Below are 16,940 nucleotides of genomic sequence, written 5' to 3' on the forward strand. Positions count from 1 at the left end.
CTCTGATACATGTGATATGAGCTATTATAGCATCAGTAGCCTAGTATAAACCACTAGAACTGCCTTTACATATCAAAAGAGTAAATTAGAAACAATATCAAATTCCTGGAGCAATTTTGGAGATTAGTGACACTATCATAGAATTGAAAATTGCAGGCATGGTGATTCCTATCTTATGATTTTTCTCCTATTATCCTGGGCAGAAGACAAACAGATCTTGGAGAAAGACAGTTAATCAAGTGGTGACATTACAGCTTCTGTTCCAGATGAAATTAATTGCCTGATACTAGGTATCAGATATTAGTCTGGAAAATGTTTTTTTTCTCTATACCTGTTAGTAAGGATCATCATAAGCAGTTTGCCTTTAGCAGCCAGAGTGAAAAATAAGCCTTCACTGTCCTATCTCAGAGTACACCAGCATTCCAATTCCTACGTAATAATCTAATTTTCAGGGAACTCCAGTGCTTCTCTACTCCAAGAGCATCATGATGGCTCATTATATTGTAAATATGTCAATTAGACTTACTAAGCAGGAAGTAGCAAATAATCTAGATACTTTGGTAAGACATATATGTATGTCATAGGGTGGAAAATAAATCTGAAAAATATTCAAGGGGCTGTCACCTCAGTGAAATTTCTAAGGGTCTAGTGGTCGGAGGATGGCCAAGATATCTTTTAAAAAGTGGATAACTTGCTACATCTTATACCACTGTATCCACCACTAAGAAATAGGCATAATTCTCTGTCATTTAATATTTTGGAGGTAACACATGCCTCATTTTGGCATGATATTCCGATGTAAAAACCAAGTAACCCAAAAGATCTTCAGTTTTTAATAAGGCCTAGAATCAGAGAAGGCTCTACAGCAGCCCCAGACTGCCTTGAAAGCTGTTCTGACACTTGGTCCATATGATCCAACAAATACTATAAACCCTCTACAACATAGAGGGCCCCCGAATGCTGCCTTCAGAAGGTGTCTGTGGGTAAATCACAGCCCGAGACGTTTAGATTTTGGGAGCACACATATGCCATCTTCTATAGATACTAAATCTACTTTTAGATACTAACCTACTTTTGAGCAAGAACTTTTGACTTGCCTTCTGGGCCTCAGTAGATACTGAAAACTTGAACAAGTGTCACCAAGATGTGTGCAACCTGAGCTTCCCATCGTGAACTTGGCATTGTGACCTACCAAGCTACAAAACTGGATGAGCACAGCAGGTCTCCAGAATCATATGGAAGTGGTACATACAAGATTGGAACTGTCCCTTACATCTCATATCTTACATCAAAACATCTAACATCTCTGGATGCCAGGCGCAAATACTAGTAGCTTTGGTTGATGTCCTCACAACTGAAAACATCTTCTTCCCAGTTTAAGAAAGATAATAAGCTGATAAATTACTAATAGCTCTTTCACTAATTATTATTGTTAGTGTCCCACCAATTTTTTCTTCCCCATCAGGGAAAGCTGCATACATGTTATGTTCACTCTTTCACAAAACATTCTTTACACACCACTTAATCATGACATTGGCAGTATCCTACCAGATTCTTTAGTGTTAAAATAGTCAAGAACTCATAAATTGCCACCAGGGGGCATGCTACACCTAAGGTTTCCCAGTCATGGTTCTTTAGGTTTGCTTGAGGGTAACTTAAGCAAAAAAAAAACAAAAAACTAAAGTCCCGCCACAAATAAATATTATTCCTAGTGACATACGATTTACATTTGGGGTCATAAAATTTTGAAAACTATATCAGAAATTCTTTTTTTCTTTTTCTTTCTTTTGAGGAAGATTAGCCCTGAGCTAACATCTGCTGCCAATTCTCCTCTTTTTGCTGACGAAGGCTGGCCCTGAGCTAACATCCGTGCCCATCTTCCTCTACTTTACATGTGGTATGCCTACCACAGCATGGTGTGCCAAGCAGTGCCATGTCTGCACCGGGGATCCGAACTGGCGAACCTCAGGCTGTCGAAGCGAAACGTGTGAACTTAACCTCTGCACCACCAGGCCAGCCCCTATCAGGCTTACTTTTAAGTTTAGGCTCCACCACTCACTTGCTATGTAAGAATGACAAACTTACTTCACCTCTCTGAGCTTCAGTTTTCTCATTACTAAAATGGAGATAATAATACCTTCCTTGCAGGGTGTTGTGAGAAAGAAATGATACAATATTTCTAAACCTTCCTGACTCTGTACCTAGCACATAGTTTCGGCACAATAAATGGTATCTATTATATATTGAAAACCATATACGTGGGTGACTTCCAAGTATAGAAAATTAATACTTAAGTCTCTGAATCTACCATTTTTCTAAAGTATTGTAAGTAGACCTGGTTTTAGGTAAAGCTTTCATGTCTGCACTTGAATTTAATCACTTAGGTATGTTTCCCAAATAATTAATTTTTCTCCTAAGTGCTCCTAACTAATCAAAGACTGCTTTAGGGAGGCAGGAAGAAACTTTGTGCTCTGATCAGGCTGTGGCCCTCCACTACTGCTATCCCCACAATCCAAAGCCATACATTTCAATTCCCCACATAGAAAAATTAATTTTGAGGGGGGCACCTGAGATAACACTGGACATTTCCCCTTGTCTCTAGCGATAAGAGAGAGGAGAGAAGGGAGAAAGGGGCAAGGCAGGTGCTTCAAGGGATTTCTGAAGGCTGGGCCCATCCAGACACAAATTTATGTTTATCTGCCAAAGCAAGGAAGCCAAACCACACAACACCAGCTGCTCAGGAAAGCAGACTTTCCTCCCAAACTGCCTTTTTCATGAGGCATATAAAATTCTTCAATTTTTACCTCCACTTTAATTGTACAAGTGGAGAAAGCAGAGGTAGTTTAGGCACGTTATAAAGTCAGATAGTTATCCAAGACCAAAGTCTTAGTTATGTGTATTCTCATTCTTACTTTCTCATTTATTCATTTTGTTAATTTAAAATGGATTTGCTTACTATGTGACAGATCTCAAGATAGAATGATGTTGCACAAAGTCAAACTTCATCAACACGTACAGAAAGATACATCTGGCAATGTGTGATACCTGTCAGAGAAGTGGAATAGACCCTCTAAGATATGAGAAGAGTAGGAAGAGATAATTATAGTGATGAGAAAAAGCAGTATAGCAGAGGTGGCATTTGTGTATAACTTTAAGGTATGATAAATATTGCAACACACAAACACAGGGTCTAAAAATGTCATTTCAAGTAGATTGTAAAATATGAAAAATGGTTAAGTTTGGTGGTCACTGGGTTAATGGCAACACATGTAGATTGTCTACAGCATAAATATCGTTTTTGAGAACAGAAGAAAATAAGATGAGAAAGATGGTAGACATGAGTTTGTCCCTAACATTAGAAACTAATTTAGATATTTAAGAATTATTAAACAAATGTAGGGCGTCAACAAAGGAGTGGGTGCAAGGAATTGATGATGAGGCCAGTCATTAGGGAAGATGCTCCATCTATAACTGTGAAGGGTCATTAAGAGGAAAGAAACAATGGAGGTAGGGAGTCCTCAACAGAATGCTGAATTAAAGCAGATCTTGGGGCTACACAAATCTTCTAGGACTACACAGATTTAGGTGTAAGACTGTAAATGCAGAAAACAGAAATATCGAGAAATAAAACCCAAACGAATGGTGACTGATTAAAACTGGAGTGAACACGAAGGACAGTGCAGTCAAAGATGACACCACAATCTGAGCAAGAATATATAGGACAGCGGTGGAGTCCCTTTTTAAAAATAAGAAAGTTGGACATCAAATTTGTGATGGTGAACCTAATAGATGATCACATTTACATTAAGCAACTGGAGTTTCAGATTAAGCAACTGGAGTTTTCACCTAGTGAGATGTCCAAGTGGAAATATGAGACAGAATGTATGGAAAGAAGTACAGATTCAAGATATAATAGCATAGTAATCCATATAAAAGTAATAATTAAATGTATAATAAGGTCCCTGAGGGAAAGAGTATAGAGAAAAAAAAAAGAAAAAGAAAAAGAAAGGAAAGAGCCAAGAATACAGACTGTTATAGTGATAATGAGAAAGACACAAAGGAGTGAATGAATAAGGAAGAACAACCACAGAGGTAGGAGGACAGCCAGCAGTGGGCCAGAGAAGCCAGTAGAGAAGAGTGTTTCAAGAGTGAAAGAGGAAAACAAGGAAGAAAAAGAGGCATAGAGAAATTTTGTGACAGTGAGGAAAGTGGGATGACAGAGTAAAGAGGAAAGAATAAAAGAAAATTGAGGTACCAGTTTACACAAATTTTCTACTTTGTAAATGGGCAGTTTCGGCCTAGTGTATCATAGACACACATTATAAACATCAAGTAGATTCATTAATGAATGAATAAAATAATGAATGTGATAGAGTTGTCAAAGAATGAATTAAGGAAAAATCTCCATGAGGGGCTAGATGACTAAGATTTCATAGAACCTACGTGTCACTCTCTTGTGACACACACCAGCAACGCTCAGCAGCTTGAAATCAATTGAAAAGAGCTGGAACCATTAGGATGACAAGGGCTGAGAAGTGGAACACAGGTGAGTCAGAAGATTACAAAAGGATGAGAGCTTTCTAGTCATTAGAGAGATCAACCAGGTGGCCAGGCTGATTATAAATAACAGGCCAGAAAGAAAAGCACATGAAATCAAAAAAACGAAAATAAGAAAATGAAGCTAAAGAGTTGGGAAACTTGTGAAGCAAGACCAGTAGCCATAAGCAACTTTGAGTCTTCCCTGATATTCTTCTGAAGCTTTAGTCTCATTGTTTTAGTCCTAGATGTGCACTTTCCCCTACTCATACCGTCAATGGCCCATACACAGTGACTCCTTCATGGGCCTGACTTCTGCTCCATCCTCCTTCTCTAGTGCAAGCACAACCTGCCCTGTAGAAGGCTGACATCACAAGGTGTTATGGAAAACTTATTGTTTGCATTCGTGGAACATGGAAACCTTGGTTCGCTGATTTACCCACTACAGATTTTATTTCTGTCCCTCCCACCTACCTGTTTTGCCAAGAAAACTAAGAGAATAGCATCATTAAAGGTTCAGATAGCTATAGTTCTCCCAAAATAAGCTGGGTCCTATGCGGGATCATTACAGACAAACACAAAGAGCGGCAGGTAATTACAGCCCCAGTGGGTAGTGACCAAGTAATGCTGCAGAGATGTGGGATCGCCAAACTGAGATCACATGGTCTGGGGAATTATCAGCTATGGTTGTTTCAGTCTTCAGTCTTCCTAGTGTAGCCAAGCAGAGAAGCTCTTAATAAGGAGAAAGGAGAAGCATTTAGTTTTCTTATGGTAAAGAGGTTTTTTGCTACATTTTAGAGCTATTTTGAATCTTTATTTTATGATGACTAAAGGTGAACTCTAGAGCAATATTAAAAAATTGTCCTTTATCTTTTTTAATCATTTAAACATCATTTATGCTGATTACCACAAAATATTCAACACAGAATATATTAAAAATATGAATAATAATACATGGAGGTAAAAACATAAAATATTCCATGAAAAAAAGTAGAGAGAATGTATAAGGAATTGAGATTTAAATTGACTTTAAAGTTAACACTTTATACATATTCTATTATACAGAATAATAGATTAAATGCATATTTATAATATCCTATTTTACATATTCTATAATCTTCACAACTACACTGTGAAGCAGATCTTGCTATTGCCACATAATCTAAGGCAAATTATTCTTCATCTAAAATTGCACAGATATTAAAAGCTTAGGCTATATACGAATTTAGGACTTTCTCAAAAAGTTTTTCTTTCTCCTACAGTTAACTTCGTAAGTTACAGAAAAGTCAGTATTAGCCAAAATACTCATGAAGCACATATTGAATCCAAATTTCAGGCTAGTTTACAAACAAAAATAAAAGTGTATGTTAACCTCAATTATATCAATAAATTCAGACGTCCAGTCTAAGATTTCAAACTTGAGATGGTTCTACCTCTCTGTCCCTTTAAACCAGGAAAAGCAAGATAAATGTAAGCTCCATCCTTAGAAAGCCTAGGAAATATATCTATACTTCCAAACCACAACACATGAAGAAAAACATATATGCAATAAAAATTGAAACAGGAGAAGAGTGAACATCAAAATAAAATGCATGCCTATACAGAAGTCAAGCAAGTCAGGAAGTTCAGCTGTCTCAACAAGAGGTGGTTAGGCAAAAGGCAAGGCAAGAGGAGGTGGGAAGCAGCCAGACAGCTCACAGTTCCCATTATACAATGAGAAGAATAGGATAAATCGCAAGACACATGACAGAAGTTAGCAAATATGACTCAACTCCAAGCCAGTGGTTAGCCCAGCAGCCCAGGTGTCACACCCACAGATGAGAGGTGTTTTGGAGACAGCATTCCAAAACTCAGCTGCCTTCTATTATATTCGCTATCACCCTTGGCTCCTCCTCCATGACATCCTTTTAAATATTTAGTACATTCAAAGAATAATAATAACATTATATATTTAATATATTGTAATAACTTTTATTATAAAATAAAGCAGGTGTGATCACTTATGGGAAAATACTTCAAGAAGAAAAAAGGGGAAATGACATAAGGTACATAGACTATGCATAATAGAAGCTTATGCCATTAAGTAGTGAAAACTGTGAGCAAATTTCTTTGAATTTTTAAATATACACCTTCTTTCTGAAATGACATTTAGAAGAGATGAGGTAAAAGAAATAAATAATAGAAAATATGAAGTGATGAAAAATAGCCTGGAAAAATTCAAGATGTAAATATAAAAAGAAAAGCATGGTAGAAATGAAGATTACTAACAGTAAAAAAAAGAGTGGAGACATAAACATCCTGAACAAAATGAAATAGAAAACCAGAGTTTTGTAAAAGAATTAGAGAAAAAATATAGATTAAAATAAGATTCAACAAATGAAATAGTGTTCTTCAAGAAGAGTTTGCAATATGTGATAAAGAATAAAATTCAACATAAAACAAAAGAAAACTTTTCTGAAATGAAAGAAGCATTGAACCTACAGACTAATGGGCTTATCACGACGCAGAGGAAAAAAAAGTTACAGCATAGGCCACATCAAGGCAGATCCAACTGAAGTCACCAGACTCCACGGGCACAGCATAACCACCTACCAAAAAAAAAAAAAAAATTAGCAAATAGAGTTCCCATGAGGCCTTTCTGAAGAAAACTATTACAGAACAAACTAATCAAAAAGTGAATAGAGATAATATGGTAATAGTGAATTATGAAGCTTAATATTAAACAGTTCTGGGTTTATAGTTAAAGAACAGAATACAAATGTTACAAACTATGTCAGTATAAAGAATAATTATCTTAGTAACAAAAATAAAAAGGAAAATAAATATTTCTATAAGAAATTCTGGTTTCCTCATCTTTTACAGTGGGAAAGAAGCAACAGATCATTTTAAGAGTGATTAACTAAGTAGTGCTTTAAAGTATAAAAGTAATCATTAGAAGAACTAGGCATAATAAATTCAAATAAGATTGAGTGGTCAAAGGGAAAGGGGAAGTGAATTAAAAGGTAAAAGGAAGGTACGCTAATTTCTATTTCATAGTGAGGAGTCAATGAATAGTGTCTTTGGAGGTAAAAGAAAATTAAAGAATTAACTATGTTGTATACAGTTAATAACTAAAATAGACTATAAACTTTTAAAATTATTGAAAGAAAACATACACAAAAGAAATAAAATACAGAGAGAAACCTTAACAATAAAAGGATTAAAATGGATGAATAAAATTAATTGATTCATTTGTTCTACTAATATTTACTGAGCACCCCTCCCTACACCAGGAATGTGCTGCGTGCCAGTGCTATGTCTCGCATCTTGGACTTTTACAGATTAGTGGGAGATGCAGATATTAATCAAACCATTGCACAAACAAATGTAAAATTGCAACCATAAAATTACTCTGCAATAAAGTGAAAATTACTGTGATAGAAAGATTTGATGTAAGAAAGAAGATCAAGGAAGTTTTTCCTGAGGAAGTTACACTGGAGCAAGGGTCTAAAGGATAGATAAAAGTTAACTATGAGTGGCGCACAAACCATTCCCTGCAGAGGGAACAATTTGTGCTCTTGAGGTCAGAGCGGGCATGGGAATTGTGCCTGAAAACACATTGTGAGAAAATGAAGGGAACATTACACAGGAGAAGGCTGAAATAAGCAGTGGGAGACAGTTTCTAAGAGAATGATAAGTCAAGGAAGAATTTTAAGTAGAAAAAATTAACCAGACGACATTTATGAATATCAGTCTGGCTACAGTGTACAGAATGGATTTGAAGTGGTCTAGACTGGATGCAGGTGAGCCAAATAGGAAGCAAAATATTTGTCAAAGCAAGAAATATAGTTGCTTAGACTAGGTATGGGGGTTTGAGGAGTAAATCGATTTTCAATATATTTAAGAGAGAATTAGTAGCACTTGATGGATTTAGTTGGAGATGCACTCATTCCATCTAATGCTTCAAGTCTAAGAATGATTCAACTCCACCAAGACCCTCAACCCAATGATCCCACCAAATGTTTACCGTCCCTCACTCCCCTGATGCCCCTCCCCTCTTCCTCCTTTTCCAGCCTTAATTCCATGTTAATTCCTTTGCCCTTGTTATTTTGCTGTACTCAGCCAAACAACAAACCTTGTAACACATAGCAATGACTGCTGTGTTTCTACAATTTCCTCTTTTCTGGATAAAAGTGTCTATTGTCACTACCCTATGCATATCTTGAAACTGTATGTAGCATGTGGTGACAAGGAGCTAATAACATCTTCAAATCAAGAAGATTCATATTCAAGCAGTTATGTGTAATGAGCCATACCTGGGAAACATCGTCTGAACTTAATTTAAATGGCAACATGTTGAACCTTGAGTTGATAGTATGCATGAGATTTGAGGCCTTTTGGGAAGAGATGAATGTATTTTGTACATGGGAGGAGCTTAAATTTTTGGAACCAGGGAGCAGATTGTGGGAACATTTTTTATGACAGGCGCACCATCAATTCCTTCCCATTCACTCTGAATATGCATTCCACCACGCCCTCAGGGCTAATCTTCCTCAAGTGTTAGCTCAGGGCTAATCCTCCTCTAGCAAAAAAAGTGGAGGATTGGCAATGGATGTTAGCTCAGGGCAAATCTTCTTCACAAAAACAAAATAAAATAATAATAATAAAAAAAGAAACTTCCAAATGGTTTTCCAAAGTGGCTGTACCATTTTGCATCACCACCTGTAATGTATGACAGTTCCAGATGCTCCACGACATCAAGAACCCCTGAAATTACCAGGTTTTCTTTTTTTCTTATTTATTTATTTATTTATTTATTTATTTATTTATTTATTTATTGTCACTAAGAACTAACAGTGTTAGTGGCTTGTCATGTGTTTGCTATCCACTTATCTTCTTTGGTAAAGTATCTGTTCAAATCTTTTGCTGATTTAAATTCGGTCATTTTTTCCTTACTAATGAGAGTTCTTTATAGGATTCAAAATAAAGTCATTTCTCAGATATATCACAGGCAAATATTTTTCTGCCACTATGTGGCTTGTCACTTTATTAACAGTGCAGAAATGTTTAATTTTGTTGGAGTACAATTTATCAATTTTTTTATGTTTTGTGTTTTTCATGTCATATCTTAGAAATCTTTACTAAACTAGGTTCACAAAATGGTCTCCAATATTTTATTCTAGAAATCTCATAATTTTAGATTTTATATGTAGGTTTATGATCCATTTTGAGTTAATTTTTGTGTAAGATGTGAGATACAGGTTGAAGTTCAACTTACGCATATAAATGTTTAATTGTTTCAGCACAATCTGTTGAAAAGACTACATTGAGTTGTGTTTGCACATATTTGGGTTGTCTATTTCTTGATTCATTTTTTCTGTTACACTGATCTACATGTATGTCTTGCGGTTCAACTTTGTTCTCATTTTTAAAATTGTTTTTGACTATTCTAGTTCTTTTGCATTTCCATACAAATTTTGGAATCAATTTGTTGACATCTTTAAAAATATGATGATGTATCTAACATGATTTTGTGGAATCTGTGGGCCGATTTGTCAAGAATTGCCTTATTAACAATACTGAGTCCTCCAATTTATGATTTATTTACATTGTCTTTGATTTATTGCATCAATGTTTTGTAATTAGTAGCATACAAATTTTGTCATATTTATACTTAGGTTTCATGTTTATAAGTGCTATCATAACTAGCATCTTTAAAAATTTATTTTTGGTTTCCAACTGTGCATTTCCAGTATATAGAAATACAATTGAATTTTATATGTTGACTCGAAGCCTGCGGCCTTGCTGAACTCACTTATAAGTTTTTGGAGCTTGTCTTACAGATTCCTTAGAATTTACTCTATATAAAATCATGTCTTTGGCACATGGAGACAATTTTATTTCTTCCTTTCGAAACTGTATGCTCTTCTTTCTCTTGAATTATTTCACTGGCAGGACTTGGTAATTATAATAGGAGTGGTAAGGATACACATCTTTGCTTTATTCTCAATCTTAGAATGAAAGCATTCAGTCTTTCACCATTGAGTATGATGTTAGCTGTAGGTTTTTGTTGATGTCCTTAATCAGACTAAGAAAATTCCCTACTATTCCTTGTTTGCTGAGAATTTTTGTCATGAATCAAATTTAATTTTGTCAAATGTTTTTTCTGCATCTATTAAGACAAACTTGTAGTTACTTCTTTAGTTTGTCAAATTGATACTTAAATGTTGGCCCAGCCTCTTATTCCTAGTATAAACCCACTAGGTTATGATGCATTTATTGTGTTTGTAAGTGTCAGATTTTGATTTTCTTATATTTTGTTGAGCATTTTTGTGCCTATGTTCATGGTAGATCCTGGTCTGTAGTTTCTTTTCTTGTAAGGTCTTTGTACAGTTTTGATATCAGAGGGATGATGATCTCATATATTGTGTTGGAAAGTGCTCCCTCCTTTACTATTTTCCAAAAAAGATTGTGTAAAATTGATAGAATTTTTTCCCTAAATGTTTGATAGAATTTGCTGGTGAAATCACCTAAAGAGAGTTTTTTGTTGGAAGGTTTTTAACTGAGTTCAATTTCTTTAACTAATATAAAATCATTCGAGTTATTTATTTTTTCTTGAGTCAACTTGGGTGTTTTCTATCTTTCAAGAATTGAACATTTCATTTAACTTGTTAAATTTAGGGGTATAAGTTACTTATAGAATCTCATTATTATCTTGTTGAAGTGTCTAGAGTATATACTGAAGTCACATCTTTCATTTCTGATAATGATTATTTAGTCTTCTCTCTCTTTTTTTTCCGTGGTTAGTCTGGTCAGAGGATTTTCAATTTATTGATGTGTTCCAAAAAAATCTCCTTTTGGTTTCAATATTATTATTTTATAGATTATTCTGTTTTCAAGATTTTTTTCAATTATTATTATTATTGTTTCCTTTCTTCTGCTTATCTGTATTTAATTTGCTCTTCTTTTTTTAATTTCTTAAGGTGAAATATTAGAGTATTGGTTTAATAACTTCCTTATTTTCCAATATTGGCAGCTAATAATGTGAACTTTTCTCTAATCCTTCCTCTAGTTGAATTACACTAATTTCGATGTGTATTTTCTTTTTCATTCAGCACATATAGTCTCTAATCTCCCTTATGACTTCTTTTTTTGACCCTTGTATTATTTAAGTATGTTGTTTAATTTCAAATACTTGGAGATTCTCCAGATTTCATTTTATTTGCTTTCAATATATAAATATAAATTACATTGTCGCCAGCCTGGTGTTACAGTGATTGAGTTCGCATGCTCTGCTTCAGCAGCCAGAAGTTCATGGGTTCAGATCCCAGGCGTGAACCTACACAGTGCTCATCAAGCCGTTCTGTGGTGGCATCTCACATACAAAATAGAGGAAGATTGGCACAGATATTAGCTCAGTGGCAGTCTTCCTCAAGCAAAAAGAGGAAGATTGGCAACAGGTGTTAGCCCAGGGCCAATCTTCTTCACCAAAAATAAATAAATCAATCATCTTAATTATGTTATTGTCAGAGAATTATTTTGTATTATTTCAATTTTTTTAACTTTTGTAAAGTTTGCCTTACGCTCCAGAATGTGATCTGTCTTTATGAATACTCTGTACACACTTGTAAAAAAAAAAGAGTATATTCTGCTGTCGTTGGGTAGACTATTCTATAAATGATTATTGGATCAAACTAGCTTGTGGTATTATATAGGGCTCTGTTTCCTGATTTTTCTGTATCCTTTTTCTATCAGTTACTGAGAGTTGTCTAAGTCTCCAAGTGTGAGTGTGGATAAGTTTACCTCTCTTTTCAATTCTATAAGTTTTTATATTTTATCTCATGTATTTTGCACCTCTATGATTGAATGCATATACATTTATGATTTTTATGCCTTCTTGAGGAATTGACCATTTACTAATTATGCAATGTCAATCTTAATCCTTAGTAACTTTCTTTATTCTGAAGTCTACTTTGTTAGTTATTAATATAATCACTCCCATTTTCTTTTGATTGGTATTTGCATGGTATATTTTCCATCCTTCTATATTTTGTTAATTCTTTTTTTTTTTTTTGGCTGAGGAAGATTCGCCCTGGTATAACATCTGTTGCCAATCTTCCTTCATTTTTTTGTATGTGAGCCACCATCACATCATGGCCACTGATAGCTGAGTGGTATAGGACTGGGTCCATGAACTGAACTCAGAATGCTGAAGCAGAGTGCACCAAACTTAACCACTAAGCCACTAAGGCTGGCCCCCATCCTTTTAGTTTTAATGTATGCATGCCTTTATATATAAAGTGGGTTTCTTGTAATATATTTAGATTTTTTTTTTCCTAATCTGATAATATTTGTCTTTACTTAGTATGTAGGGCTCTACATTTAGCAAAATTATTAGCATGGTCACTTAGGTATACCATTTTATCTTCTTTTCTTCTTTTTTCTGTTTGTCCCTTTGTTTTTGATCTTCACTTTATCTGATCCTGTCTCTTTCTGGATTATTTAAATATATTTTACGATTTGACTTAAATTTTTATATTGACTTTTTGGCTTTATCTATTTTTTGTTGTTGTTGTAGCTGTTTAGTGGTTCTCTAGAGGTTACAATAACATACCTAACCTTTCATAGTCTACTTAGATTTAATATTTTACCAGTTCAAGCAAAATGTAAAGGACCTACCATATAGTTCAGGTGCCAATCTTTAAAAAAAAAGTGATATGGAAATTTTAGAATTTTAAAATTCATTATTTGAAATGAAAATTTACAGGAGGGGATCAACAGCAGATAGAAATGACAAAAGAAAGAGACATCAAACTTGAAGATAAATCAATAAAAATGCTCCAATCTGAAGAACATAGGTTAAACATACCCACTCTGAAGAACAGAGATTTAAAAGATTTAAAAGGAATGAACAGATTTTTAGTGACCTGGGGACCATTTTGAAAAAGCCTATCATTCCTTTCATGAAGTCCCAGAAGAAGAGGAGACAGAGATGAGTATGGAAAAAAATATTTGAAGAAATAATGGTTGAAAACATTCCCTTGGGAATTGATCACATTTTCCTGATTCTTGCATGTCAGGTTATTTTAGATTTTATCTTGGACATTTTGAATATTATGTTTTGAGACTCTGGGTAATACTAAAATCCTCTGGAGAATTTTTTGTTTCTGATTGCTTCTTTTAGTAGGCAATAAGTTAGGTTCAGACCATAAGTTTGGTTGTACCTTCTGCTGGCAGTAGTTCCAATGTCAGTTCTGCTTTCAAAGCCTTTACTTTGCTGCTTTGAGCTTGCCCTCCTCATGTCACACTCATGGTTAGCCTGGGATTTTGGTAGAAGTTTACAACATAGATAAGTATTCAAAGGGATTGTTATGCTGCTTTGGATCTGTCCCAAGCATGCACAGCTCAGGACCCAGCCCTGCATGTGTGCTGGTGCCTATGCTGATTTAGGGGAGTCTCTTCCTCCAGGACTCTTATCTCCAAGAATCTTCACACACTCTTTGACTTGCAAGACTCCTTTTTATCATCATCTGACCAGAAATATGGAATTTCTCTTGGAGTTTTAGCTGCCTGAATTCTTCTGAGCTGCAGTTCCATAACTAGGTTTTGTTCTTGGGCTAATGTGGCAAGAAAAAAGAGGCAGAAAAAGTTATGGGAATTTCCTCTACATTCTTCAGAACACAGGGCTCCTCTCTCAGTTCCTTTGTCCAAAAAGATGGAGTATCTCCTAGTGTTTTAGCTTCCTGCTCCACTGCTATAGTTCTGCAATAGGGCTGCTGTAGGATGATGCAAAGAGAGAAAGGAGGGGATAAAAAGTAATTCCCCCACACTTTCCAGCTTGAAAGGACCACTTTTCCTGCTTCCCTGGCCAGAAGGCTTGGTTTTCTCTTAGAGTTTTTTCAGCCTGTATCATGGCAACAATAGCCCTGCATCTGGAGTCTGCTCACAAGTAAAAGCCATGAGAGAAAAACAAACAAACTAAGAAACTCACTCGCTTATGGGTTGCTTCTTCAAGTTTTGCTTCCCCTCTGCAATATGCCAACTTTTCCTTACTTTGTTTTTCTTGCCTCAGGTAGTTTTCCTCTAAATTTTCAAGATTGTTTAGGTGTAATTAATGGGAAAAATAGGCTGTGCTGGGTTTATGACATTTAGCTAGAACTGGAAATCTTAGTCTATATTTTTACAAATCACTACAAAAACTTATACAAGTTGTGTTGCAAATATTTGATTGATATCTCTCTCCAATTATAACTCTTTCAGGCCACACATTGTGGGGTGCTTCCATGTATTCCTAGAAACAATTCCAGATAAAGAGTAAGCAATATTCTATGTATATAGTAAGCAAAAATTAGTTTTAGGCAACAGATAAATGGAAGAATAAATCACTGCTTCATGAACATACATATGTATGTGAACAAAAGGACACCAGTGGATGTTGTTAGATTAAGGTTTTCAAAATTCTTCCAAGAGAGGTTCTTATTATGAAAAGAAAAAATACTGAGTGATCATGAGACAATTATCTAAGAGAAAGAATAGCAAAAATAGGGGCAAGAAGGCAGAACACAATGAAGAGGGAGAGATTCATAATCCTCTGCTCTGAAATCACATTGTTTTTAACTATTGGAAAAAGAATCTAAACATAAAATTTTCCTGCTGATGATGTCATCCTCATCATGAAATGAGAGTTTATGGCTTAAAATATGCCTGAAGAACTTGGATGAGGCATGGATGTTTTCCAACTCATAAAAGGAATAAGAAAATTAGCCATTATCAATAAAAGTGAAGATTATCAATGACAAAGTGAATAATTAGCATCTTGGTTACCTCAAGAGGCAGATTATGAGAACATATATGGACAAATTGCAAGCCAATGATAAACTGATAATCTTGAGAGAAAAAGAAGATAAAGAAACCAACTACAAAGAAAGAACTATAATTAACACATATATATTCAAATTTATATGAATTAACATAAGTTTTGAATTAAGATTTTGTCCAAATCTTCATTCTTCTTAGGGAAGTGGAACACTCTTTAGGAGTGTGGTAACACCCAGATCAATAGCTGATACACTAAAGAAGATGATTCTAAAATTCCAGATACAGGCTACATAATGGTCAGGGTAAAGATCTTATAATATCATTTATGAAATCTTTCTAAAACTCACTAACGGTGTGAAAAACCTCTTCATTGCTACCTTCATCTCTTTATTCCTGAGTGTGTAGATGACTGGATTCAGAAAAGGAGTGAGAACAGCATCAAAAATAGCAAGAAATTTGTCCATCTGTGAATTGGGGTGTGGCCATGTATAGACAAACATGGTTGGACCAAAGAAAAAAATTACCACAGTGATGTGAGCTGACAAAGTGGAGAGGGCTTTGGATGAACCACCTGAGGAATGCTTCCAAACGGTAAACAGGATAAAGACATAGGAGATGAGGAGTATGAGGAAGGAGCCAACACAAAGGAACCCACTGTTGACAGTGACCATGAACTGCAATCTGTAGGTATCTGTACAGGCCAGTCTGAGGAGCCGAGGAAGGTCACAGTAAAAGCTGTCCAATACATTAGGACCACAGAAGGGTAAATTAACAATAAATGCTAGTTGAAAAAGTGAATGAATAATGCCAAGGGCCCAGGCAGCAGCCAGAAACAAAATGCACATTTGTGGGCTCATAATGGTCAGGTAGTGGAGAGGCTTACATATGGCAACATATCTGTCAAAGGCCATGGCTGTGAGCAGCACCATCTCCACACCACCAATGACATGGATGAAGAAGATCTGAGCAATGCAACCTCCAAAGGAGATGACTTTGTGCTTTCTGAAAAGGTCGTAAATCATCTTGGGGGAAGTCGTGGAGCAGGCTCCCAAGTCAATGAAGGAGAGACTGGCCAGTAGGAAGTACATGGGGGAATGTAAATGAGGATCAGTGGTCACAGAAAACACAATGAGGATATTCCCAGTCATGCTTGCCACATAGAGCACAGAAGAGAATACCAGGAGGAGAAGTTGGATCTCCCATGAATGTGTGAGTCCCAGAAACACAAACTCAGACACAACGGAATAATTCCTTCCATCCATTAATCCAACTTAGCTGTGGCTGAAATCATGAGAACTAAGAAAATGAAAAATAAATTGTGATTATTAGGGATGATAGTGTATTAATTACTTATGTTGCACTGTTCACATTACAAACCAGAACTACCTGGTTATTCAACTCTTCACATTTGCGAAATCATGATAATGATGATGATGATGGTGATATAAGCACAACTCAAGGGATCATATCATGATTGGAACTCTCAGCAAAAGCTCTCATATTCTAAAATTGGTTAAATTGTTAGGAAATATAGGCAAGAACAGAAGTTTCACAGGTGCCTGCAGCAAGAAACAGAACATACAATTAAGAAAGTATCCTCACTCCTA

General features: G+C 35.5%; 1 protein-coding gene across 1 annotated transcript; it reads right to left on the reverse strand.

The window, feature by feature from the left end:
- Window positions 1–15,656: 15,656 nt before the first annotated feature.
- On the reverse strand, window positions 15,657–16,595 carry LOC106833435 (olfactory receptor 4F3/4F16/4F29-like). The gene has a single exon (XM_014844625.3). The coding sequence runs from the start codon at window positions 16,593–16,595 to the stop codon at window positions 15,657–15,659; it is 939 nt and encodes a 312-aa protein (XP_014700111.1).
- Between the last annotated feature and the right edge of the window lie 345 nt (window positions 16,596–16,940).

This window comes from Equus asinus, chromosome 2 (genome assembly GCF_041296235.1).
Source record: "Equus asinus isolate D_3611 breed Donkey chromosome 2, EquAss-T2T_v2, whole genome shotgun sequence".
Taxonomy (NCBI): Eukaryota; Metazoa; Chordata; class Mammalia; order Perissodactyla; family Equidae; genus Equus; species Equus asinus.

What these genes read in the sequence shown, in the direction of transcription:
- LOC106833435 (XM_014844625.3), bottom strand. Translation starts at nt 16,595, where the DNA reads ATGGATGGAAGGAATTATTCCGTTGTGTCTGAGTTTGTGTTTCTGGGA.